The sequence below is a fragment of the Labrus bergylta genome, chromosome 20 (assembly GCF_963930695.1).
Source record: "Labrus bergylta chromosome 20, fLabBer1.1, whole genome shotgun sequence".
NCBI lineage: Eukaryota > Metazoa > Chordata > Actinopteri > Labriformes > Labridae > Labrus > Labrus bergylta.
This window is the reverse complement of record NC_089214.1, coordinates 6,804,726-6,830,785: the sequence shown is the minus strand read 5'-3', so window position 1 is coordinate 6,830,785 and position 26,060 is coordinate 6,804,726. Positions and strand designations below refer to the sequence as shown.

General features: G+C 43.6%; 3 protein-coding genes across 7 annotated transcripts in view; all 3 read right to left on the bottom strand.

Annotated features, from left to right (window-relative positions):
• The window catches only part of tmem108 (transmembrane protein 108), a 45,003-nt gene extending 40,755 nt beyond the window's left edge, over positions 1 to 4,248 (bottom strand). Inside the window, 1 exon segment of the mRNA XM_065949152.1 lies at positions 1,555 to 4,248. The gene's annotated coding sequence lies outside the window, so the exon portion shown is untranslated.
• Positions 4,249 to 4,396: 148 nt separating this feature from the next.
• topbp1 (DNA topoisomerase II binding protein 1) lies at positions 4,397 to 17,837 on the bottom strand. The gene is made up of 28 exons (XM_029277286.2): positions 17,610 to 17,837; positions 17,341 to 17,440; positions 17,116 to 17,250; positions 16,867 to 17,010; positions 15,999 to 16,180; positions 15,645 to 15,838; positions 15,333 to 15,509; positions 14,993 to 15,159; positions 14,731 to 14,894; positions 13,772 to 14,010; positions 13,371 to 13,684; positions 12,672 to 12,844; positions 12,224 to 12,435; positions 11,777 to 12,093; positions 11,456 to 11,641; positions 10,796 to 10,911; positions 10,218 to 10,341; positions 9,607 to 9,765; positions 9,336 to 9,435; positions 8,541 to 8,742; positions 8,025 to 8,257; positions 7,571 to 7,713; positions 7,296 to 7,395; positions 6,850 to 7,013; positions 5,582 to 5,710; positions 5,248 to 5,337; positions 4,874 to 5,035; positions 4,397 to 4,643 (listed from the first exon to the last, which is right to left on the bottom strand). The coding sequence occupies exons 2-28, from the start codon at positions 17,434 to 17,436 to the stop codon at positions 4,515 to 4,517; spliced, it is 4,551 nt and encodes a 1,516-aa protein (XP_029133119.2). The 5' UTR covers positions 17,437 to 17,440; positions 17,610 to 17,837; the 3' UTR covers positions 4,397 to 4,514.
• A 2,000-nt stretch (positions 17,838 to 19,837) lies between these two features.
• The window catches only part of LOC109983785 (dnaJ homolog subfamily C member 13), a 32,474-nt gene continuing 26,251 nt past the window's right edge, over positions 19,838 to 26,060 (bottom strand). For 4 of the 5 annotated variants that reach the window (XM_065948806.1, XM_065948807.1, XM_065948808.1 and 1 more), the window contains 14 exons: positions 25,488 to 25,604; positions 25,151 to 25,328; positions 24,974 to 25,065; positions 24,787 to 24,886; positions 24,610 to 24,684; positions 24,408 to 24,520; positions 24,135 to 24,304; positions 23,985 to 24,027; positions 23,722 to 23,895; positions 23,436 to 23,615; positions 23,055 to 23,195; positions 22,801 to 22,944; positions 22,609 to 22,708; positions 19,838 to 20,945 (listed from right to left, as the gene is read on the bottom strand). In XM_065948806.1, the coding sequence (XP_065804878.1) occupies positions 20,848 to 20,945; positions 22,609 to 22,708; positions 22,801 to 22,944; positions 23,055 to 23,195; positions 23,436 to 23,615; positions 23,722 to 23,895; positions 23,985 to 24,027; positions 24,135 to 24,304; positions 24,408 to 24,520; positions 24,610 to 24,684; positions 24,787 to 24,886; positions 24,974 to 25,065; positions 25,151 to 25,328; positions 25,488 to 25,604 (1,725 nt within the window). In that variant the 3' untranslated portion in view covers positions 19,838 to 20,847. Of the gene's footprint in view, positions 20,946 to 22,219; positions 22,325 to 22,608; positions 22,709 to 22,800; positions 22,945 to 23,054; positions 23,196 to 23,435; positions 23,616 to 23,721; positions 23,896 to 23,984; positions 24,028 to 24,134; positions 24,305 to 24,407; positions 24,521 to 24,609; positions 24,685 to 24,786; positions 24,887 to 24,973; positions 25,066 to 25,150; positions 25,329 to 25,487; positions 25,605 to 26,060 lie in introns of all 5 variants that reach the window. The other variant, XM_065948809.1, reaches the window with a different exon arrangement.

Sequence of the window (26,060 nt, the reverse complement as noted above, 5' to 3'; positions counted from 1 at the left end):
GGGTTAACACGTAGTGCCTTTTGCAATGCCATGACCCAATTTGAAACCCCCACTGGGACATCATATTACAGCGTTGGGGATGCACTGTTACAGCTCTGTTGCAGAATCGAACACATAAACGGCTATCGCTTCTTAACCAACATCTGCACAAAAAAAAATTCCTGTTGCCTTCAGCTTTACTTTATGGTTAGTGTTAATAAACAAATGTTAGTACTGGTAGGAACTTAGATCATGAGCAAGACCGTTTGCAAGCTGATATTTAGCCCGGAGACCGACTTGAGCAATATCTGACTCTGAAATATCTGAATCTGAACTGACTACCTCAACTTAAAAACATGTAAAACAAATTCAATTCAGTGAAAAGTTGCTGAAACAAAAGTTTTTGTTGCATAAAAAAGCAATCTATGGCGTGTGATATGTTTATCTTTCAATTTGCATAAAATAAATAAGTCTGCAGGACATCTTAGTAACGTACTCCCAGGTATCGTGGCTAAAGAATAAATGTTCTCATTAGAGTAAAGTGCTTCGCTCATATGTCCCCTAATACCCACATTCATGGTATCACAGCATGTCCGCTCGCCCCGAGGAAGCTGTCAGCTACAGATGTCAATGCCCCCGCTGATCCTCTCCCTCCCCCCAAACACCGCACACACACGGCACTGGAGGATTGTCCCCCCCCCCCCACCCCCAGAACAAAGGAATGGGGGGTTTCTGTGGAGAACAGGCAACCAAACATTCCTGACACAATGGAGAGAGTGGCCAACAGGTTCAATTAGTACACACTTTAAACCGAGCTCTAAATGATCCCACTGTGCTCCAAAACAAAGCTCCACAGAGGTATTCCATGTGTTGGCGGTGGTCTTACATTTTAAGAGAGTTTCACCTACTATCTGCATTGTTGTCGCTCTGAAGTAAACCACTTGAAGGGCACTTGGGGCAAAGATCCTTAAGTTGCAAGATTGATGGATGACGGCACTCATAGAACATTTTCATTTTGGTAGAAAACACTACCACTGCTGAAAATATAGCTTACACTGCAGCCAAGTGCAAAGGATGTTTTCAGTTCATCTCTGCAGGAATTGTCCCCAAAAGTCTAATAAAACACTTCAGAGTGCATGTGCATCCTGTTTTTTTTAAGGGACTGCCAAAAGAGAATGTCACTCAACATGATCACTTAAAAATGTGATTAATCCTCATCTGTTCAGTGAGATTTGGATTTTCAAGGAAGGTTCAGGAGATCTGACCAACACCAACAGATCAACTTCTGATGAAGGTATTTTCCTGTCTTGATTTCCAACACCTTTCTACACCATGAATGGCTTACATGGCAAAATCTTCTACTCTACATTGGAAAATGTTGCAGTGTTATTGAATGCAGTGATTCGGGCTGTGTGTTTGTGACAGTCACTGCAGCTCAACTGAATTTCAACAGACGCACAGCATAATCAATAGGCGTATGTATTGCAAAAGAAGCAGCCAATAAAAGCCACTACAGGTGCAGAGCAGAGGCTGAGCTGTCTGATCTGAAGTAGTGGAATAAACGGGTGTACTCACCTCCTACACAAGGTGCGCCGTAACGTCGGGTACTTGGCGTATCCGAGAGAAACGAACCCCAGAAGCCGCCGTGTCACACCATCCAAACGCACATGTTTCCAGTCCCCCACCGATGAAGTGTCACAGTCATGAGCTGCAGAAACTGAGCCAGTAGACTGCGGGAGCGGACCGTGTCGCTGTGGGTCGCAGGCGGCACAGCGTGTCCAGGCGCCCGATCAGATGCGTTTAGGGCGCCACCCCTCGCCGGACCTCTGCGCCCACCTTTTTTTTTTTTTTTTTTTTCCTCCCTCACTCCTGACGGCTGTAAACAACGGGACACGAAGGGAACTCTCCGCCTCGAGTCTCCGCGGACACCGTGGACGAAACGGTGATGCGTGATGGCTCGTTAGTTGCGTGGTGCGCAATTAGAGAGGCGCGTAGGACGCCGGTGCCACCCACTAACGGGGGATTTCGTGGAGTGTGTACGGGAAGGGAATTTTAATGAGGACTGCTGCAGAGTTTGCTCCCTACGCGGGGGGGAGTCGTACTCTCTCACTGTCTTTACAGTAACACCTTGAAGTTATCTCACAGGTGGAGCGGGATGACGAAATAAAGAAACAACCAAACTCACCTCTCGGCAACCTTCCAGTCAGCCGAGTGGGCTGGATTAGAAGACACCTGTTGACTGAAAACACTTGAGACCTCCTGACTCAATAACAAACAGATACAGTATGAGTGATGTACCACTTTATTTCTGCAAAGCTTTTAACCCCCCAGAAGATGGAGATTGACAATCTGATAAATTGTTTAGTTAGATGTTTGAGCAGGTAGTCGATTCTTCAATCATTCTTAAGAGTCAATAAAAAGTTTCCCAGAGCTTCACCAAAATGTACTTTCCTAATCTAATTCATTTGAAGTCTTTTAATCTGACCTAACACATTTCCAAACATACATTTAGCAACAGATTCAGATTCATTATAAAACAACAAAGCTGGGGGGTTGTGTAAAATGTCAATAAAAACAGAATCTGATATATTACAAAACACTGAAACCCCATATTTATCTTTTTAAAGGGTTATTTGTTGGTCTTTTTAGCCTTTGATTTGAGACAGGACAGTGGATAGAGTAAAAAATCAGGGAGAGAAAAGGTGGGCATTGACATGTGGGAAAGGAGCCACAGGTTAGGTTCGAGCCCAGGCCGCCCACTTTAAGGACTGTCGCTTCTGTACATGAGCTCGCGCACTAACCACTAGGCTACTGGCGCCCCTTTAACCCCATTATTAAAAAGCCAACATATCAAAAGTATTAACTGAGACATTTGGTTTGTTCTGGAAAATGATGAGCTCAATGTTAAATCTGATGCTGCTTCTCAATGTATTGAAAGTCATCAAGTTCCAGCGTTTGATGTAGAAAGCAATTAAAAAAAAAAGTTCTGGGGAAGAAAAACACTATTAGTGAATGTTAAAGAGTGCAATAAATAAAAAAGGATGGCTACAGCTGCTTTTATTTCACTTCATTAACATTCTTAAATATAAAAAAAAGGATGCTGCAGATTTGTAGGCTTCAGTGGGCTTCTTTTCCCAAGATAGCTTTAATCTGTTTTTAATCTGACGAATAAATCTGGTGTATTCCAAACCTTTTAGTTTGAGATATACTTAAATGGACAAACATTAGAGCACAGACGTTTGTCTCAGTTTAGAGGAGAGTGCTGCAGCTCAGTGGTTTCAACCTTGGAGGAAAAGCCCAGAGAGAGTATTGAGATACATCCAGGGTGTTGCAGGGATATTAATATATATATATTTTAGAGACAGGACAGTGGAGAGGGTCAGAAACCAGGAGCGAGAGAGAGATGACATGCGGGAAAGGAGCCACAGGACGGATTCAAACCTGGGCTGCCTGCTCTCGAGGACCTAAGCCTCTGTACATGGGCCTGGCACTAACCGCTAGGCTACCTGCGCCCGTTGCAGGGATATTTAAAAGTGAAAAAAAAAAACCCACTGAGTTTCAGGTTGAGAAACACTTCCTCATCTTAATAACTGACAGTTCAGTTGGTAATGAGAAATTAAACCTTGCACGTTCTTCTTGCGCAAACTTTGAAAAGGCCCCTCACACTGCTGCTGCTGCTGTCTGTGTTGGTGGCCCCTGCAGCCTGAGTCATGTTCCTCTGTCAGAACAGCTCCTCCTCCTCTAATCCCACACCTCTCAAACCGCAGCTGAAGCCTGAATCTGTCAGGAGTGTGTCAGCTGCTCTTCCTGTTATGAGGTTAAACCACTTATCTGTCCATATGGGAGCTCAGCTAGCACCCTGGTACCAAATAGCTCATCACTTTACTAAAAGCCTAAACCGACACCGGGTAAACAAAATCTGGTGTTTACTGTTTGGAGGGATCAACAGCACAGAAACACATCGGTGTGAATTGACGTGTTAGCCACTGGAAGCTGATTTCACTCCTTAAGAGTAGCGGCACAAGATTTAGTAGTAGTACAAATTTACAATAAAAGATGGAGATGCATGTTTAATTGAAAATTAAAATTAATCATATTCTCAGAGTAGGAGCTGTGAATGCGAGTCAACCGCAAATATTACATTAAGTAATTATAAATACTTGCAATAAAACTTTTTTTTTGCAGGAACAAACCTGCACGAGAAACTCACTTTCCCATTCTGCTGCTGAGAAGTTACCTGTGACACAGCCCCGAGTCATACAGTGATGATGTACCGCCCCCTCATGGCCAGGTCATACTACTGCACCCAATTACAAACCGTGACTCGACAATTCCTGCAGACGTTCATCGGGTCATCCATCAAAGTCTAAATGCAGCCGGCGTCCCACTGCGATGCTCTCTAATGAGGAAGCCGGAGTGACATAACAAGCGCTGCATTTATTTTATTTTCAAGCCATAAAAAAAGCAATATATTATTTACAATTACTTTCACAGACATTTGGAATTTTAAACGGGAGAATCTTAGTGTCGACATTTCAGTTCAGACGTGTCTTTTTCAGCCTGGAGTCGTCCGCGGCCGCTTTACGCTTACGTGACGGCGTGCCTGGAGGGTCGTCAGGCGGAGCATCGGTCAGGTGGTACAGCTCGATAGGGGGGGTCGGCTCCTGGAGGAAGGGTGAAGAAGGGGAATCTTTTAACGTTTCATCTTCTGACTTTAAGCTCATTCTGTCTTAATACTGGAGCCACAGTCCTACTTCATGTAAAAAAACATAAACCTGGGATATTTTAAACATCCTGAAAATGTGTTGAAGCTTTGCAGTGGTAAAAAAATATGAATAAATCACGAGTTAGAGACAATTACTACTTTTATCACTCTCAGCTGTATTCCACTGACCTGCATGAGGTAGTCTGCGATGTACTCTGGCTTCAGGCATGTGACTCCGTGGGAAGACGCCTCTGATATGCCGACTCTGAAGTCTCCAGGCTTCAGCCGATTGAAGTCTGCAAACAGGTGAGTGGCCTCCTTGTACAGAGACGGCGAGGGACCCGGCAGGACCTGCAGACATGAAAATCTAAGTAAAAACTACGGCTTCTATAACTTCTTGTTCTTGTAATGTCATCCTTTAAAATGTATTTTCCTGCATTTAAAATCCTGCTTTTTCCTGGACCTGCTTTCCATGGTCAAAACTGAAAACTCTCACAAGTATTTCAGCTTTTTTTTTTTTTAAGCACCAAGACAAAAGAAAAAAAAACAAAACAAGCATGAACCTTAGCACCGCCAGACTGCAGTAAGCGCCTGAAGCCTGACTCTCTGCTCTGGTCAATGTTCAGCATGACTGTCCATCCACTGAAAGCTCCCTGAAAAACACACAAAGTCAGTGTTACTTTCACACTCAGGTAATAAATGTTACAGTACAAACTGCAGTGGTTGGAACTGTTCTGTTGGCTGTGTGTGTGTGTGTGTGTGTGTGTGTGTGTGTGTGTGTGTGTGTGTGTGTGTGTGTGTGTGTGTGTGTGTGTGTGTGTGTGTGTGTGTGTGTGTGTGTGTGTGTGTGTGTGTGTGTGTGTGTGTGTGTGTGTGTGTGTGTGTGGCTGTACGCACTTCTTGCTCAGAGCGTCCCTGCAGGGTTTTTCTCCAGCGCATAGCAGCTAAAGCTAGTCTCCTCTGCTGGGAGGTGATGGAGGGCAACGCATCCAGGATGGAGCTACTGCCCCACTCGTACTCGTCCTCCTGCAGCACAGAGGAGGATGTTAAATCTTTAATAGCATGAAAAAATATCGGCGGATGGATGAAGAAAGTTAACTTAACGGATGCTTTTAAAACTGTTTGAAGTTTTTCAGTGAACATAGTTGTGAAGTTAATGACTGCAGGTCTTAGATTTAAAAAAAACCATAATGCAGATACTTTGGAGAACCAGTTTTCATCCTATCACTTTTCTGTTCTATATGCAATCATTGTCAAAGAGACAACAAAAAGCCAAAGGTATCTGGTTTATTTTATTTTTTTCTTCCCAATTTGTGACTTTTTAAAATTGCTTTGTTTTCTTTTTACTTCACAAAAAAAGCAGGCAGAGGTACAACCAAACCTACACTTTTCAGAAAATGTAATACTGAATAATAAATCTGATTCTAATAACGGTAAACTTAAGATTCCTAAAACAATCAAGGTGGTTTGTATGAGGAGCCACATATCTCATGTTAGACACTTTAACACAACACCATGTTGTTCAACTTTGTTTTAACCTGTTTTAGACTATGGTGATGATTTGTTCATGCACACCTCTGCTCAGTGGTTGATACAGCCATACATCCTTGAGGTTCATAACAAACTGTAAAGCTCTGACTCACCACTGAGTGCGACCTGTAGGCTCACACACTGGTACACCTTTATACTGTACATAATTCTTGGTCTGCACCCAACACTATCTATGTGTTTTTATAATGCAGAGAAGTGCCGGACAGTATTCTTTGAACTCTCAGAACCTTTTCATGCTCTCTGTCTGAAACACTCGAACAGAAATTGGGAAAAGGGCTTTTGGGTATCCTGCACCATCAGCCTGGAATGACTTGAAACTCAAGGAGCTGGTGTCCTTAAATGATTTTAAAATATAAAATGAAAGACGTGGAAGCAGATTCTATGGGATGTCGACGTTTTAAGCTCGACTGCTTGAAATACTGACTCCCAGATTCGACTATTTTTATGCATATTTTTGCATTTTGTAAATTGTACTTTTCTCTTTGTGTTTTAGGTGCTGCCTGTCTCGGCCAGGTCTACCTCAGAAAAGAGGTTCTTGGTCTCAATGGGACCAGCCTGGTTAAATAAAAAAAACAGAACTACTGCAATCAGGATTTTAACTCTCAGGTTCTGACCTGGATGTAGCGACCCACGGAGCGGCAGGCCTCCAGGTACGAGCGGTGCAGGATCCATTTGCCGGCCGCCATCGCTGCCAGATACTTCTCGTTGCGCAGAGGAGTCCCGACGACGATGTGGGAACAAGTGGGGTCAAAAGACTGCTTGTCAAGGACCACGCCCCCTACGATAGCAAACAAATGCACACACATAAGACATTCTTTACAAAACTGTTAGGAGTTAAAGTTATGTTAAAAAGGTTTTATTCTCGATGCACTGAGATAACATAAGGCATATATGAGAATTCTGCACGACGTGAGTGTGAGTGGAAGTGTCTGTGGGAGGAAATATTCCCAGAGTACTGCAGGCAGATCCTCCCCGTTAGTCATCGGGGATTAGCTTCTCTGACTTCAGGCCTGTGATGTGCAGCGTGATGAAACACTGTTAGAGGACTAATTAGACTCACCGAGCTCCTCGATGAGGTGGCTGTAATCAATGCGCTCCTGAGGGCTGAGGGAGGACAGCTGGAATCTGGGGAGCTGCTTTTCTTCCTCACGCTTTTCGTCCTGAGAGACAGAGAAAGTTTTAGCACATGTTTCTAGTTTAAAGAGACGGTATTCAGTCGATTTATTACACACACACACACACACACACACACACACACACACACACACACACATTATATTTCTTAAATAGCTGCTTATGTAGATTTTAAAAGTTGATATAAATATGAACGTCCACCTGTGGTCCTGGAGCTACTGGGGGTTTGGTGAGTGGGAAAGCGATGCTGGGCGCCTCAGGAGTCAGGATGGCATTTCCTCGCCTGTCTGTCGGAGGCGTTCGTACCTTCCGCCCCATTTGCTGCTCGATGACATCACAAGCAGCTAGAAAAAGAAAAGTGATAACAGTGACGAGTTAAACCACTAGGCTACCGGCGCCCCAGTATGGTTTTGATTCTGATTAGAACTCTCAAGAAGAGCTGTCGTTGTTGTGCTTTGCCTCTGTGCGCTTCCTGTCAGCCCGATCGGACTCAAAGCTGTTTGTTTGCTTTCCTCTTTTCTTGTGTCTTGTGCTTGTGTTGTTCTTACTCTCTGATGTACGACCCTTTGGATAGAAGCGTCTGCTAAATGCATTGTAGAATATATTCTACATATATGTACATATATTTTAGTGCGATCAGCTCCTGATCTCTTACCCATCTCCACCAGCTCAGAGTCCGTCATGGAGTCCCTGAAATGAGCGCCATTTTTCTCCGCAGTGGGAGGCGGCGCAGGAGCGAGGGGCTCAGAGTTCTGTGAGGGACTGCCAGGCCACTGTAAATTATCCGCCAGCTTAGCCCTCTCCTGTCTGGCTGTGGGGTCGTCCCAAACGATCTGTTCACTCTGAGACGGCTCTGTGTTCATGTCCATGGCGGCTTCTCTGGTGACCCTGAGGTCAGAGGACAGAGCGAGGTCAATTTAACCCGAGGTGGAAGTTTGTCAACAACACTGAACGCAAACATCGACTTCAACAAACTTTAAAGTATATCAGAAGTGACTGTAGCCTTCCTTATGTGAAGGCAGCAGTAAATAAAAATGTTTTAATGCCTTCTTAAAAAACTAACAGATTAAGAAAGCCTCTGGGAATCAAGGGAAGCACTGACCTTTAACCTCACTCCAGCATCATAACATAGAAATCAATTATTGCCACAGTTTGACCATGGCTGTCTTACCTCAGAGCTTCCAGAGTTCGCCTGTTCCCACTGCGTCCGACCCGGCTCGCGTCAGGTGTGTGGGGGCCCGAGTCGGCCCCTCCTGATCCTATCCTGCTGAGTCTGACTGAGGTGCGGCGTCCCGTCGTTAGCTTCGTGGCTGACATGATCTCCTGGAGCTGTCTTTGCAGGTTCTCTCTCATCTCTAGAGTCTCTGAAATACCTGGACACAAGTCATAATGAAGAAAGAATTATTTAAGAATTCTGGTTCCAACAAGTACGTGCAGAAACTTAGTTCAGGTAGCTTTATTTGTATCTGTGGCGTGTACAGAGTCCTCTAAGCAGGCGGCTCAGGTTCAAATCCGACCTGTAGACAGACAACTAGTCTTCAGACTACTCAAAGCGCTTTGACACCACAGGAAATACCGACACATTCACGGCTGTGGCTCAGCTGGTAGAGGCGGTCGTCTCTCGACAGGTAGGTTGGTGGTTTCGATCCTCAGCTCCTGCAGCCAGCTAGGTTAAGTGTGTTGCCCGAGGACACATCGGACATGTAGCTGCCGGAGCTGGAGATCGAACCCCTAAGCTTCCGGCTGCCCCATGTGGGTTCTTCCCCACTCTCTCTCTTTCTCCCTGATTTCTGTCTCTATCCACTGAACTGTCTAAAAATAAAGGCCAAAATGAAACCTTAAAAAAACAACAAGGTGAATAAAAAAACTAGACAGGACTAAAAATAGACCTTCAAACAATAAAAACAAGTTAAAATGTGCCATCAGTGTGTTGTGAATAACATAGAAGCTGGTAAAGGAGACTCACCGCTCTTATCTGCAGCATCACGCAAATCTTCTTCATCTACGCTTCCGTCACTTACTCTGCGTAAAGTGGTGGTCTCTTCTGGGTTCACACTTTGATCACACTGCGGGGCCAGATAATTCAATAGTGAAACAGACAGGACATTGATGAGGAACCTCTTTATCAGATTAAAGCTCCTAATATTGATTCCCCTGAGAAGCCCACACAGCAGCCGACGAGTCACTGGATCTTTACAGACACAGCAACAGAAGTGACGCGACTCATCCGGACCCACCTTGTCCTCCTTTGCCTCGGCTATCTCTCTGAGCTGTGTTCGTGTCAAAGGTGGCGACCTCTGCGAGCAGTTGGGCACCTGGCTGAGGTTGAGACTCATCTTTGGGTTGAAGGTGAAAGGATAGAGGGACTCAGGAACGCGTTTCTGCTCCTCGGCACACTGCACAAGGAAACAGAGGACGCTTGTTAGCGCAAACAGACGCAGCACACATCAGTTTAGTAGAATTAGAATTAACTGGGAGACGTAACTGAGACTCCCATCTGTCTGTACAATTAGCAAACCAAAGTTGTTCTTAATTAAATATTCTATTTTTTTTGGGTGCAGAATGATAAATATTTCTCCAGGTGAAATGTGCAGATGAATCCTGAAGTAAAGCAGGAGGAAGAAATCCTTCCTGCATCTTATCCCACCTCCCCCGATACCATTTTTCTTAACAATGAGTAAGGTCTTTAACGTGCAATGATTGATTTAATAAATTAAATGTTACTTGATGCCCCAATTCATCTAGAGGAGTAAAATATATCATACATTGTCAGGAAGTGTTTTCAATATTTTCTATGTGTTAGACTCGCAGTGAAAAAAACCCCAAAGTGGATCATTGCTTAACGTACAGCCTGCAGCCAGTGCTGGGAGACCACATGTAGCCCTCTCTCCTTCACTCCTCTGTATTCCCGGGTGTTGTCTCCCACACGGCCCTGGTAAACGTAGTGTGTCACTGTGTCGTCACAAGCCCACCTTTAAAAAAAAAAATAAAAAGAAAGGAAAGGACATGAGATGCTTGCGTCCTAAATAAGTTCATAAAAACTCCCAATCAGGAGATAGGAGGCGGGAGATGACGTTGGGGGTTGACATTAATTGGATCATTAGCTGTGACAAAGTGTGTTAATTGGTCAAAAATGTGTAACAAGATAACTGAGTGCAGGATGAGTCATCAGACATCGTTTACAGGAAGAGGAAATAGAGTTATTTAGATGTCTAAGTACTCAGATAATGCTCTACAGAAATATTTCAGGCAGATGAATGAATATTTAATGCTTTATCAAAACTGAGAAAATGTGTTTTTACTCTCTTTCATGGGGTATGTTTGCAGCCAACCTTTCCTTTAAAATATGTGCATGCTGACATTGATCGTATTAAAGATCGATCATTTCTTGTAACGGAAGTTTGAAAGAAAATATGTGTAGGAAACCTGAAGTCAGCTCCCAGCGAGGCAGCAACAGCATTGAGCTCGCTCTGCATCTTGCTCAGCTTCTTTCCCACACAGATCACAACACCAGCCAGAGGAGCGGCTTCTTTTTCAGGGACCTTACAAACACAACAAACAATCAGACGATATGGTAAATGGACTTGAGCCTGTGTAGTGCTTTTCTTACACTGCAGGTCACACCTACACATTCACACCCTGATGGTAGAGGCTGCTGTGTAAAGTGACCATCAGAATGAACTAATCCATTCATACGCTGCCGATGAAGCAGCAGGGGTTTGGTTGTCTTGCCCAAGGACGCATCAGACATGTGGCTGCGGGAGCTGGAGATCGAACCCTGAGAGACCGACTCTACCACTGAGCCACAGCCAATATAAACAGTGTAGGTGGGATACTACATGACAGTAAAAGTTGAAGTAGTTAAACCTAATTTACATCACTTATAGACAGTCCCATGAGTAATGGCTCCTGTAAATTGTACTTTTATCAAAACTAGATTTGCACCTTTAAACTATAACAATGATGACACACTTTCTGGATGGGTTATTCAAAGGTTTGAGAAAATTTTAACAATTGACGATACATATCAATATCAGGCTGTGTAGTCAGCCACACAGAAAGGTTTGGAACCACTGTTAAGTTTACCTCCTTCTCAGTGGTCTTGGTAAACTGTGGGCTGGCAGAGACAGCCTGCATATCTATGATGCTGTTTCTGCTGCTGTTGGCCAGAGCCACCTTCATGTTCCTGTTGATGACCTCAGTGAGAGGGGTCTCCGCCTTCTCTCCTGGTTTGGCTCTTCCCTCTGGAGTCTCCAGTTCTCTGAGTGCATCCTTAACAAAAGGAACAGTCCATACAGTGCCTTTACAAAACGATGTATCAAACATCATGTGCACAGCAGATTTACAACAGAAGGAAAAACCTGTAATTGTAGCACGAGATTCTGATGCTGCTCAGTGGGTTCAAACCTTGACATTGAAGGAGGGCCTGAAGAGCTGATCTCTGCTGAGGAAACGAGAGGGAGTGTCCAGCTGCAGCGGGGGCTCCTTCTGCAGAGGGTTCCTTCTGCTGCTCTCCTGGTTTTGTTTGGGGGTGCTGATGTCCTCTTTGGGCTTCCTCTCGTCCATCATGGACTTGAACATTTTGCTCCGGAAGCGACTGACATCCAGTGGGGTAACGGCCTTACCGCTCTGAAAACCCAGCAGGGGGATCTCTGGAGACAAACGGGCTGGAGGAGGCATGGATGGCTTCTGGGAACCGCCGACAAAACTCTCGTCCTCCCTCTCTGATTAAAAAAATACAAAAATATAGCAAATCTCATTGACAATTCAAAATATTCTGCACCTCTCCTACCGTTTGAATAAATACACATTAATTCACATCGACACAAACACTCAAGGAAAGACTTTTCTAACCCGGTGAAGGTGGCAGGTCAACTAGAAAGCGCCCCTCCTCTGCCCTCTGGCCGCTCCGAGCTGACGCCAGCATCCAGTGCATGGTGACGGCTGGGAGACCCCATTTCTTCGCCGCCTGGTACTTTGTGCCTTCAGGGCTCTGCAGCACCAGGTGACTGCTGGCCAGCATGCCTTTCTTCTGGTTGGCCAGGCGCACAAAGTAATCCTGGACACTGCAGGAGGGACAGAAGGAAGGGTAACCGATGCATCGGTTCATTACAGTATCGGCCGATATTGATGCGTCATGAAACGATGTTAGTAGCCGAGCAAAGCACTAAAAACGTGTGTTCAAATAAAATGGCCTGACCCTCTCTTAAATCATATAATGTACTCAGAAAAACATTCCTCTTTACGTCTTATGAGTGAAAAGTAAACCAGCGTGTGTGATCAGAATGCAGTGTGTCCGTACTTTGCACCGAGGTGCTTGGCCAGCTCCACCAGAGACTCCCTCTCTGCTCCCATGAACTGACTGACGGAGAGCACGCAATCTGTGAGAGGAAAACGTCCGTCCATCACAGGAACAGGAGTGAACAGAGGGTTGGAGGAGAGCTGCAGAACACACTCCTTCTCCACACACATGGCCTGAAAAAAATTAAAGAGAGAGCAACACAATTCTGTCAGGCGTCAAAGAAGCAAAAAGAAAACGCATCACAGGGCACAAAATGATGGAGCACACAGACTAAGGTGACGGAGTCAAGCCCTTGATTAATCTCTGATACTCTCTCTCCTTTGTTGAAGGCATATGTGACATTCTGAATATTAATTTAATAAAAGTCAAATATACCTTATGTAAATACATTGTGGAGAAAAGACTCTCTTAAAACAGAGTGACGAAAAACTCTCTCTGACTTTTGTTGTTGTCGGCTTGTTTGTTTCGCTCAGACTTCAACTTGTTTCATGTTTTTTTTTTTTCCCTCTCTAACCGTTTGACCTGCCACCACGAGGGGGAAGAGAGACGGCCCTGCCCACTTAGGCTGTTTCTAGATCTCCACAAAGATTAAATATTATATTAAAATAGCTATATGCATTCTGCAGTTTAATGAATTAATCAAAAATGTGCTTTTTGCCTTAAAATGGGAGTCAAAAAAGTACATGACTGTGATCCTACCAGCCAGGTATCAGTGACCACTTCGTCCACAGTGGCTTCTACAGAACAGCCCAGCAGTGGGACCACCGCATAGTCAGCCACAACACGTGTGCGGCCCATCAGCACCCTGCCTCCATTGTCCGTCACCAGCACAGAAAGCTGGGCCTCAGCGTCAGCAGCGAAGCCCACAAGAAGAAAACACTTCTCGAAAAACAGGCCTGCCTCGCTGGCCTCCTGCAGGATGGATTCAGCCTCTGATGCTCTGGTCCGGTCTGGCTCTACAGCTGTGCTGAAGGACTTCCTGCTGTTTTCCTCGGCTGGAGGGGGGATGTCCACTGTAGGGTAGAAGGACAATAAGATAAGCTGCAATATATAAAACGATATCTCGTATCACAGATGATTCTTCAACAACAGAGACTTGCCGACTGTAGGGTCGTCGTCATCCATGTACTGTGAGAGCAGATCTTCATCCGTCCTCTTCAGCAGGGGAGTGCTGGGACTGGCTGCAGGCGGAGCAGCTGAGAGTCGAGGGGTGGGGGTGTTACGGGCGGGGACGGAAACGGCTGGAGGCAGACAGTCAGGGTGGAGGTAACCCTCTTCTGGGAGTAGACTTCCTTTGTTGAAACTGTCCAGCAGCCACTGCACAGTTACTACATGAGGTCTGTGAGGTTATTTACAGGGGGGGAAAAAAACACAGTCCAAATGTGTTAATGTGCAGTTCTGTAACTAACCATAAAAACACGACAACAAATGTAACATTAAGAATAATGTAAGAGTGGCACTGGTAGCGTAGTGGTTTGTGCCCGTGCCCTATGTACGGAGGCTGTAGTCCTCCGAGCGAGCTAGGTTCAAATCCAACCGGTGGCTCCTCTCCTCCTTTCCCGCATTCCCCACTGTCTCTCTCCCTGATTTACGACTCTATCCACTCTCCTATCTCTACAATAAAGGCCCAAAAATAACCTATTAAAAAGGATAATGTAAGGATATGTTCCCAGGTTTAACCAAGACATGACATCAGTTAACGTAATCTTTACACATCAATTTGAAGTGTTTATGGTATTTTAAAGATTTTTTGGTACAAGTCTCCCTATAAAGGGAAACATCTGCATTGTTACAGATGTTTCTGGTCTTAATTGAACCTTAAATGTCCTGGTTACATTGAATGTCCCTTATCAATAAACCACCAGGACTATCTTTAACTTCAATACTTTCTAAATTCTTATTAAAATATTTACAGCACTTTCATTTCATACTCAGATCTTTGGAATAACATAGCTGCATAGGTAGTAAATATGAAAACAGAGAAGAAGACGTTTAGGAATGTGTGAGAAGAAAACATACAGTCAATACAATGTAAGGTCATAATCCATGCACTTCAGACCTATGTGTTGCCTTTGAGAGAAAGTTCTTTAGTTCCAGGTCCAGCTCTCCCATGACCACATGCGTGAGCTCCTCACTGGGCTGGTTGAAGCGCAGACCTCCTGCTGCGTTCACGAGACGCCGCAGTTTCTCCAGCTTCTTTCCCGGCAGGCCGCACAGATACAGCTGCACAACAATAAAACAACTTGTGAGACAAAGAATCTAATTTGTTTCGTCAAGAGACTGCTGTGAGATTTTTAAAAAAGTAACGTTCTCCTGTGTACCTTACAGCCATCCAGTATATCTTCAGCCGGGCAGACGGTGAGGTCCAGGCTGTCTATGGGGTCGGGAGCTTCCAGGCGACTGATGGTGCCGTTGGTAAGGGCCGTGTCATTTATTGTCATGCTAGCGTTAACAGAGATGTGACTCAAGCCCAACAGAGAAGGCCCATCTGAGGTAAAAAAGAAAAACAGGATTCCATATTGCAATTAATTATGTATTGATTAAACCAACAATGAATCAATTCATATTTACAGAAGAAACGTAATGCTGTGCTCAAACCTTAATGACAGAGTGACAAAGTCTACATTTTAAATAAAGTAAAAAATGAAGTCTTTTACTCACCCTCTTTCTTGCTCGTTCCAGTAGGCGTTGACGTGTGAGGTCTTGTTTGTTTCGCTGCATTACGCTCCACGGTGTATCTGCTCTCATCTTGACAAAATCCTTTCTCTATGCTGTCAAACAGCCAGTGCAGAGAGACGCAATACACATTCCACTTACGGGCACACTCGTACTTCTGACCTGCAATCAGATATAAGCACTGAGACTCAACCTCACACCGATGACAAGACTGCTACGTTTTCATGACTACGTTTGTCTTAAAAAAAGGTTTTTCATTTGATTTATCCCAAAGTGCTGAAACTGATGGTGACTTGCCTGTCGGTTCGCTGACTATGAGGTGTGTGCACTCGTTCATTTTGAGCTGACCCGTGTAGTTGGCTCCATGCTGCTCACAGAGGCGCTGCACCTCTTTACGATCTGTGCTGGAGAGGCCGGTCACACAGACGGTACAGCCACGAAGCACAGGGCACAGGTAGTCCTCCATGGGCAGATCTGTGTACGTGAAAAGACTGAAAGACGCAGAGGGAGGAAGTCCTTTATTATCACACATTTTACCATTCAACTTGATGCACTTGTTTTCCAGAAAGAGTTAATATGGCTAACTAACCCCTACAAAACAATTGCTTATCTTATTAAAATAACTTAAGGAGGACAAATCATTGCACACACCTGTCCTGAGATTTCTCCCAGCAGGCTTTGACCCAAGCAGGCAGCAGGATGGGTTTACCCAGGCTGGCAGCTACCAGGTATTTCTTGCTGCCTACCTCTCCTGCGATCAGGTGCGTGACAGATACATTAAGGTCAAGATAGACCCGTCCACCCATGAGTTCCACCAGATCCATCACCTCCGTCTACAAATAGACAGAAAGGGAGACTTTCAGACAAAAAAAATAGAAGATAAAAAAACACTCTGCTGAGTCATCTGTTTTTGGGGAACACATGGATGATCCCTTTCACTGTTAATCTTGTGAAATACTCATTTCATTATACCTTTATATTTCATAGCAATGACAAAAGTATCAATCTACATGTCATATATTAAAGCCGCATTCAGTTTGCACTACGATTATGTAATAGTTGTCATTCATTCATGCAAGAAAGCCTCTTTAAAATGGGTCAATGAAAGAGATATTACGTTTTCTGCATCTGCATAAAAATTATTTTAACTATGTTTTTGCTTCATGTTTAAAGTTTCAGTCCTAACTTTGCTGATTCATTAGAGCATGAGCCTGGAAAGTATCCGAAGTAAATGGTAAATGGTAAATGGACTTGAGCTTATAGAGCGCTTTTCTAGTCTTCCGACTACACAAAGCGCTTTTACACTAATGTCACACCCATTCACACACTGATGGTAGTGATCGCTATGTAGTATCATCCATCAGAAGTAACTAATGCCATTCATACACCGCCACCGAAGCAGCGGGAGCAATTCGGGGGTTGGGTGTCTTGCCCAAGGACACATCGGACACGTTGCCCAGCTGGAGATTGACGACTCTACCAACTGAACCACAGCCGCCCCAAGAAGTAGTGAACCAACCCGCATCGCTTTATCCAGGCTTGTGCAGGAAATAGTGATGTCAGCCATGGCCATGTTATAGACGGGCTTCTCTGCCTTGGGGACACAATGCTGCTGCTGCAGACAGTACAACACCACCAGTGGACTCACCACTCGGCAGCCGAGCTAAACGAGAAATAACACAACGAAGAATGAGTGAGGGAGGAAATACTGGGAGTGATGAGGCTTCAAAAAATACTCAGTGTCATGGCATCAATGGTCGAGTCGGACCTTTTTACAGTGCAGAAAGGCGGGGGTGGCGAAGCTGCTGAAGACAAACAGAGATTTGTCATTGTGGTCCATTTGTAAAACAGCATCTTCATCGATGGTTTTTAAGTGCTTCTCAGACTGCAGCTCCAAAATGGCCTGTAAACACAAGACACAACATCATCAGGTACAAACAAACAAACAGACACAAGCTGTCATCGTTATCAGCCACACAATAAGAGCTCTTACCTCGTATGCTTTGGTAGCATACTCTGATTTCTGTCCTTTACTTTCCACAAACTTCACAATGAATGCTGCCTGGTCTCCTTTGGACATGTTGGACATTTGACTGGATAAGAAAGTGAAATAAATCAGGTTTTTCTTCGTCTTTTAAAGCTGGGGTTGAGATATTAGCAAGGCAACATTAAACAGAAAACAGAGATACACCAGCAGGCTGTACAGTTTCTTACAGCTAGTTTAAAACACTCCTTGTATATTATATTTAATCTTGTACTTACTGCAGGCCCGCTGTCAGTGATTCAGTGAAAACTCTGACAGGTATAAAAGCTTATAATATAATAATTCAAAGTCCATACGTGCTCATCGTGTCTTACACAAAAGGTTAGTAGTCCCTATTTATTAAAATACTTAATAAGTACACGGGAAGACATCAGGAAAATTTGGTTTACGAAATTGAAGTGTTAGCTTTGTTGTTGTCATTCGCGCCAACTGCGTCACATCCGGTGTTTCCTACTAGTGCGACCGTGTGGGAACAGACATCGGGGTAGAGGGTGGAAACGATCTGTGTTGCCAGGTCCGCTTCTTATAAGCGACTTCGGGCTTGTTGTTATGCAAAGTCGCTTGCACATATCGTCAGTCGCGGGTTGCGGGTTTTTGGGCTTGTTTTCTAAAGTGCAGTTGCTCCCTTTATGATGAACTCCTCCTGATTCAATCCCAACTCTCCACAATAAAGCCAAACATATATAGATAGTTTGTCCATTTCCAGGATCCGTCCACAATGAGACAAGACAAACACACACACATATAAATATTATCAATATGTTATCAACTGCTATCTATGTGGTAGGTTAGGTCACCTGTTTGGCTTCATTTTATTTATTTGAGGAGCCAGGTCGCTTGTTTTGGGCTTGTTTCCATAGAGCTGGTTGCTTGTTTCTCTCGCGAGATCTGGCAACACTGGAACCGATGAGTCGAGAAGGTTTTAGTCCTGTGTGATAAATACAAATCACTATGTAGATTTTTTTTTTTTAGTAGAATTAGAAAGTTGTAGAAGTGAAACAATTCGATGCTATAGTTTCTGAACTAAATCCACAAACTTTATTCAAAGAAAAATGGGTCCCTGGAGGGTTTGTTTTTTCCTCTAAGGACAGTTTGTATGTACAGTTATGAACATTTCCACAGAATCCGTACACTTTTCCAACTTTCATATTTCTCTACTAAAACTCCATAGTGCACCTTTAATATTAAATAAATATATTTTTTTGCATTACTTTCAACACTCCTGCACTACATTGCATTACTTTAGCGTTAAGATATTCTTAGTGCAAATCACCCGAGTCAGCTCACTGGATTTTTCTTTATTGGCTACTGAAGTGAAGCAGCCTATTTTGGAGCAATAGCATCCAAAAATGTGTTTTGAAGACAAGATATTAATAAAACTAACCTCTGAGGCGGCTGTGGGTCAGTAGTAGAGTCAGTCTTCTCTCAACTGGAACACTTAACCCTAAATTGCTCCCACTGCTTAGTTGGTGGTGTATGAATGGGATTAGATAATAGCCTACTGATGGCCACTTTACACCACAGCCTCTACCATCAGCGTGTGAATGGATAGGTGTGACCTGCAGTGTAAAAGCGACAAGATTATAATCTAATCCTTCAACACCTTCAACCACTGGTAATCAGAAACCTTTGAATTTCTGGTAAAGGTATTTTATATAAACACGATGGTATCCCCAAATGTATTTACCAATGCCACTTCCTGCATGTTAACTCCAATAATATCAATAAAGACAGTTCAGGTATTTTACAGTTCTTAAAAATTGATTTATAATATCCACGACTTTAAAGGTCACAACTCTTTGTGAGAGTATAGGTTTAAGAAAAGGGTGGAATTAACAGTCCTGTCCAGATTTATTAAAATTCTGGTCGGTATACTTGTAAAGATAAATTGGATAAAAGTTTGGCTCATTATGGCCACATTTTTAATTCATAAGGCTAAATTCATGAAGACCCCACCCATAGTCTCATCTTATAATGAAATTCAACTCTTAACCAAGTCTCTTAAATTCATGATATCCAAATTATCTCTTTAAATTACTTAAAAATGACCTCATAATTAAATGTTTTGCCTTACAGTTTGTCAATTTGTATTAACTGCAACTAAGAAATAAGAAGGTATGCTTCCTGGTTACAATGAAAGTGACATTTCTTATAATACATTACTAAAATAATATTATGGTGTTCAGGCTGTTGTGTTGTTCTAATGTCAGTGTTTGGATCAGTCTATAGGTGTGCAGCAGTAAATGTTTTAATGGGCCGAAAAGTTTGGGAACTTCTGGCCCGGTCACTTTGTAAGTCATGACCTTTCAAATGCTTTAAAAAACAAATCTTGTTGTTTTGATAACTTACCCTGGTATGAAAACAAATAATTCACACTGTGAGAACAAACGTGGTTAAGAGCTGTGGTCGGTTCTCTCCTAAAGGACAAATGTAAATACAAAAGAACAACACTGTGGGTTCCCTTTTATTCTTAAAATTTTATGTACAAGTGCGGCTGATTTATTTTTTTTGAATGTACATTCAATATAGAAAGTTTATATACGCAATATTACATTGAACAAATTGCACTAGTCTTTCACATAGATTCAGAATCAGAGTCAGCGTCATTCGTCAGGTCTTTGCAGAAGCTCATTTCCGGTGGTTATTATTCACTCATAAATATTCTAGTGCTTTTTGCATTCTGGGGAGGAAAGAGAATTACCTTACAAAAAAAAAAAGTGAGGCATGAAGGGAAGCCTTCAACGAGAGAGGAGAGAAGTAATTATGAATTAAGAGCGATAGGCTGGATGTTTGATCTGAGTCAACCTGGTGAAACCCAAAAGGGTCGGCCTCTGTCCAAAGGTTTGATAGTCAGTAAGCTGAGAAATTATACACATATGTTTTCTGATTTCCTATTTTAACATTTGTTTCCTTTTCCATATGAGAATCTGTTATATGGACTAATAAATCAAATGTAAAAAAAAGGTGGATAGGTCCTGTGCACTAATGTGTCACCATTGTTTCTGTTGAGGTTTTTTTTGGAAGTGTAGCCAATCAGGAATGATAAGGGGGTGGAGATAATAGAGAGGAGATCTATAATAAACCTCAGTCGTTCTCATGAAAAAAAGAAAAAAATAGAGTAAAAAATATGTCCATACAAAAAGTAAACTCTTCTGTGTCACTGGAAGAAACAAGAAAAGTGGAACAGAGGAAAAAAAAACATGTGGTCATCATCCGATAAAACATTTGTAAGTGTTCATGAAGACTTGAGTGCCAATTGTGAGGGGAGAGGAGAGTGATGCTGGAGGAGGTGTTGAAGAAATTTTGGTGACGGTCATCGACGGCCCGTTCTCCTCCTCCATCCTTCTCTCTCTCTCTCTCTCTCTCTCTCGGTCCCCCTCGTCTGGGAGCTGAACAGCTGCGGCCGTGAGGCTGCAGGGCAGTCTGGGTGCCTGAGCGTGACTGTGTGTGTGTCCATCAGCCTTGGTCTCCGATGTCGTTGTCCACGGGGGGTGGGACGCTGGGCATTACTGTGGTGCCAGTTCCTGCTGTAAGGTAACCCGCTACTCCTGGACCTACAGGTGACAGGAAGGCAGAGATGTTTCAGCACAGGTGCGGCTTTGCAGGACAGCTGAAGTGCTGCGAGTAAAATACTTTGATGTACTAAACTACTGAATGTATGGAGTTATGAACAAGGATGGAGGGCTTAAAGAATCCCGAGTCTCTAGATGAATGGATTTGTTGCAGGTGTATGGAGCCCTGTCAGGTTTCACCCTTAACATTTATAAAACAAAAGCTTACCTAGGCTGCTCTATTTGTTTCAGTCCTTACCCATTCATATTCCTATCAATTTAGAGAATGGGACATGGTGATATCCCGATTCATCTGGAATGGTAAACACCCCCTGGATAAGATACAAAACTTTGCAGTTGCCAAGACACACTGGAGGGATGGCACTTTTGAGCTTTTTCGATTATTATCTTGCAGCTAAGAAGACCAACGATGCTGTGGTGCAATTAAAAATATATAACAGTTAAAGCTCCTGTGAGGAATTTTCAGTTTTTGTTGATTTTAGAGACCCCTGTGGAGAAAGCGGATACTGCAGGAGGAGGAATATGTAAAGGTTTTTGCGCACGGGAAATGTGCTAAACATTTAGTCTTTCCGACAGCGAAGCAAAACGAACACTTGGACCAAAAACAGCTTTTCTAAAATGAACTAAATGATGAGGTACAATGTCCCCATCTGCAGTGGAGCATAGCCTTGCTTCCTTGCTGGTACTCCTTTGGGTTTCTCAACAAAGGGGCCATGATGACCAGCGTCATGAGGCGTACACAAATACCAATGACAAGTACCTCATACCACCTCACTTGACTTATGAAACATAAATAAAAAAAACATTGTAGCCTCGTTCATAACCAGCTAAAAACTCCTCACAGGAGCTTTAAAGTCATTAAAGTTATAATTCAATTTTCCTTTATTCATTCTTTGGTTAATTTCTGTGGTTTTTGTGAATGCACTTTTTTCTGTCATTGGTGTCTACAGACTGCCAACATTTATCATTTCATTAGGCTTTATAGTTTTCTAATTTCAAACTTGGCTGGTTTCTCACCCACAGCAGACTGGAAATCCCCCGATCTTTCCCAAAGTCATGTCACATGGTGAGTAATCACACTCATGTGTCAATGTTTGGTTATTCTCTGATACTAGGATAGTGTGTCAAAGAGTTAGTGGATGGAGATGAAGATGGTATGACGTGATTTTCAGCACTGCAGAGATTGGTGATGGAGGTGGGTCAAAAATGGAGGTTAAGAGGACAGGAATGGCAGTAGGAGCCAGGTCACAGTCTACCTGCATCAGAGCAAGAGAGAGGAGAGCTGCGAGGGCCCTGCTTAGGAGTCTAGAGCCCACCTCGCAGTGGGCTGCTGGCGGCCAGGAGAGAAGGAGTGGAAACCCCTGAGGATGAAATGTGGAGGAACACAAAGGAAGGGAAGGAGAGCCAAAAGGTTACAGGAGAGGAGAGAGATAGGATCGCTGGATTCAAGCACAAGTGAGGAGTCAGCCAAGAGGGGTTTTTATTTTTAGGATAAAGCAAAGCATTAAGAAATAAAACAGCTCGGAGACAAAGAAGTCATGACTTACCTTTTAAACACTCAGGGGGAAACCATTTAAACAACTTTAGGTGTTAAACAAATGTGTGATTAGTGCTGCTGTGTTTTCATTGAGTAGAAACACTTTACCTGTCAGGTATCCAGCGGTCTGAGACTCTGAGATGAAAAGATCGTGTTTCTGGTCTTTGAAGGCACTCCAGACTGATGACCTCGCCAGAATCTCATTCACCTGCAAAGTGGGGATTAAACAAATAGTTTAAAATGTTTCATCATTCATTTGATTACATGAATTATCCTGTCGTTGAGATAATCCTGCCATACCTGTTCTCCAAACTGCAGACTGCGGGTCATGGACTTGAGAGTCTTCACGATCTGGGCCTTGGTAGCGGACGGGTTGTCTAGTGTTTCCAGGCCGATTCCTTCAAGCAGCTTCAGCAGATATGGAACCAGCTCCACACGAAGAGCCTGGTCGATTCATTATAAAATCACTCATTTTACAAAACTATCAAACATCATGTGCTGAAAATGATATTCAAACACTAACAGTATACATGTTTTTTTATTTAATGGTTTACCTGAGCTACTAATTCAGTCTGTTCCTTCTGAAACATACGGTTGAGAGCTTCACAGGCCAACCCGGCCATGTCTGCCCGACATTTCATCCCAGCCATGAGGGGTCCGATGGTCTCCAGAGAAGCCATGGAGCGTACACAGAGCTACACAGAACAACACAGTTTGAGGTAGTGATGTGAATAGAACAAAAACAATGTTTAACAAAAGCCCAGGTTCACTTTGTTCAAAAGCTTTAATCCTGTTAAGAGTGATTCTGATTTGGCAATCTACTTTTTTCCCATCCAGGATCATGTTCTCCATCTTTCTTTTATCCTACTTTTTCAGAGAAAGACTGGATAGGTTCAACCTGACAGACTCTTAAGGATTACCAAAAGGCTCCTAACCTCATTGTCTGACAGCACATGGATGAGGCGGATGGCGCTCTTGGGCACGGCGTTGTTCTTGTGGTTCAGTGCTGCCAGGACGCGAGGCAGGTGACCCAGAGGAGGGACCTGGTCGGCCAGCTGGGTCTGCGTGCTGAACAGACACACCGCCGCTGTGGTAACCGTCTCAAGGGCCTCGCCCTGCGGGAGGGGACGAGATGTCAGGATGAGGAGGGGAAGCAGCTGGTGTGAGATAACAGAACAAGCAAAGTATGAAACGTGTTTGTTTCTCAGCGTGGAAGCTTACATTGGGGTTGTTCTTCTCCAGGAGCTCAGTCAGCGTCTCCAGCAGGGACACCAGGAATTCTCGAGGCTTGCGCAGCACCCAGCCGGGCTGAGCGATGAAGATACGCAGGAAGACTCCACCCACTTCTATCTCGCCATGTCCTGTGCCGCACGCCACTGTGAAGTCCTCTGGCAGCTGAGCACACACAGCGAGAATTTACTGTCACACTGAATCATTCACAACATCCAACTGTTTGAAAGTGAGTAATGTAACACCGCACTCACTTTCCAGTTCACGTCAGGATTATCCTTCTGCTGTTTAAAGTGCCTGAAGTAAAGTGAAAAAGAACAACATACATATTCAAATATTTCACACTTGTCGCTCTCCTGACAGCTCGTGGCCAAATAGGTTACTGAATTGAGTTCATGTCATACTCAAGCATCATCTCCCGCACAGTTGTTGACACTCTCTCCCTTGAGCTGTCGTTCCAGATGAGTTCAGGGTTCTCGTGCGTTCCCTCGAATATGTGCACCGCTGCCTCTGCATTGTCCCGCATGGCGTCCATGAACACGCCGGGGAGGAAGCGCATCAGCGTCAGGCGCACCTGGCAGAAAGCACATGTTGTCAGTGTTTTAGAAAGATACTGGGTAAATGATGATACACAAGGAACCCAAGAAAAACGTAAATTATGAAACTAAAATTCCAACCTTTGGCCCGACCAGCTTGTCCGAGGTCATCTTGGAGAAGAGCTCTGCGGTCTGTGTGCGGACCTGAGGATGTGTGCAGTTACAGAAGAGGTCTAGCAAGTAGATCAGAGCACCTGGGGAAACATAGATTCAAATAAGCATAACTTTCATTTATAGATATGGCGCAATCATCAGAAAATGAAAGAAAAAGAACGATACTGACCTTTGGCCATAGCCTCTTTGACAATCTTTGTGTTGGAAGTCAGTGCATACAAGGTTTCCAGCACCATTTGTCTGCCTAATGATTTAAAAAACAAAACAAGTTTTAGTCAAAAGATACAACCCTGCTCCAAAAAATTGCATATAGAGTCGGTAATTTGATATCTGAATGTCTTCTTACTGGAGGGGAGCGAGTGCAGCAGCAACAGGAGGTTGGACAACACCAGCGACTCGGCGATGTTGCTCACACATTCCTGGTTTGATGTCACTGTATTAACAACCTGAAGAGAAAGAAAAACATTATTTCTACAGTGTAGAGATACATCAAGGAGAACAGCAATAAGAAAAAAAGGACCGAGATCCTCTACCTCCAAAACCAGCTGCTGCACTCTGCCAGCTCCGTGAACCCGCAACAAAGAGAAGAGCAGTTTGAAATGTCCGATGCACTCCGACTCTGAACCTGAAATTACAGACGAGCACCAGAATTAAGACGCCGGTGAGTAAGACACCTCAGACAAATAGAAGGAGAGAGTTTCAAATCTCACCAGGGTTGTTCTTGATGACATTGCGAAGAGCCTCTAAAGCCATCTCAGCAAAGCGGAGCCTCTCGGCGTGCTGCTGGGACTCAACCTTGTTACTCTGACTCATGGCCAGCAGGGTGTGCAGGTACTGGGCCTGGGAGCCCACGTAGTCCAACAAGCTGGCTGCAAACGCTTTGGGGTACTAAAAAACAGAGGTGGTAAAACAAGTTATGGCATTACAAATCGTTTCAAGTCTATTTTAAACGGAAAATAAACCAAGTAGAGTATAGAATGTGAAAGCTCCTACCATTGAAATGGACTTTTAGTCATTGTAAATACAGTGTTTTGTTTTGATACTCACCTCCAGAGGAAACGTTGGTTGTTCATTGTAAACCCGCACAAAGATCTCCCCAACAATCAGCTCTTTGCTGTGATCACTGAAGACAAACTCTGCCCCAAAGCTTTTATCATTTTCTCCCTACAAAGACACCAGAGAGGAAAAGTATGAGCAACTTCTTGATTACTCCAATATGTCTTATCAAAAATACACAAGTATAAAAGTATTACATTTCTGTATGTGAACATAACAAAACTACAAAATCATTCATTTTGAAGTCTAAATCGATTTTTTGAGTAAGCGGCAACTTTCAATGTTTAAGAATTAAAGTCAATGCAGACATGCAAACAGGTGCAGTTCCTTAAGTGTCCATTTGAGGCAGGCTCCAGTAGCCCAGGAGTCTCTATTAGAGCTGATAGTCAAATACCCATTTTTACAGCATGAACAAACAAGCTTACTGCAAGGTTTCTAAAAACAGTTAAAGGTCTAAATAGCTAATTTCTTTATTGGCAAGAAATGTAAGGAGAATGAATTTCCTTAAAACTCATCTATTTTATTACATTAAGGCTAAGAGTTATACATTAATGAGCACTATTG

Excerpts from the sequence above, each read along its gene's own strand:
- topbp1 (XM_029277286.2), bottom strand. The coding sequence starts at position 17,436 with ATGTCCAACATGTCCAAAGGAGACCAGGCAGCATTCATTGTGAAGTTT. Across the intron at positions 11,642-11,776 it reads GGCCCTCCTTCAATGTCAAG|GATGCACTCAGAGAACTGGA; the intron begins GTTTGAACCCAC and ends CCTTTTGTTAAG. Across the intron at positions 9,766-10,217 it reads CCCAGCACTGGCTGCAGGCT|TGTGCCGAGGAGCAGAAACG; the intron begins GTACGTTAAGCA and ends TTCCTTGTGCAG.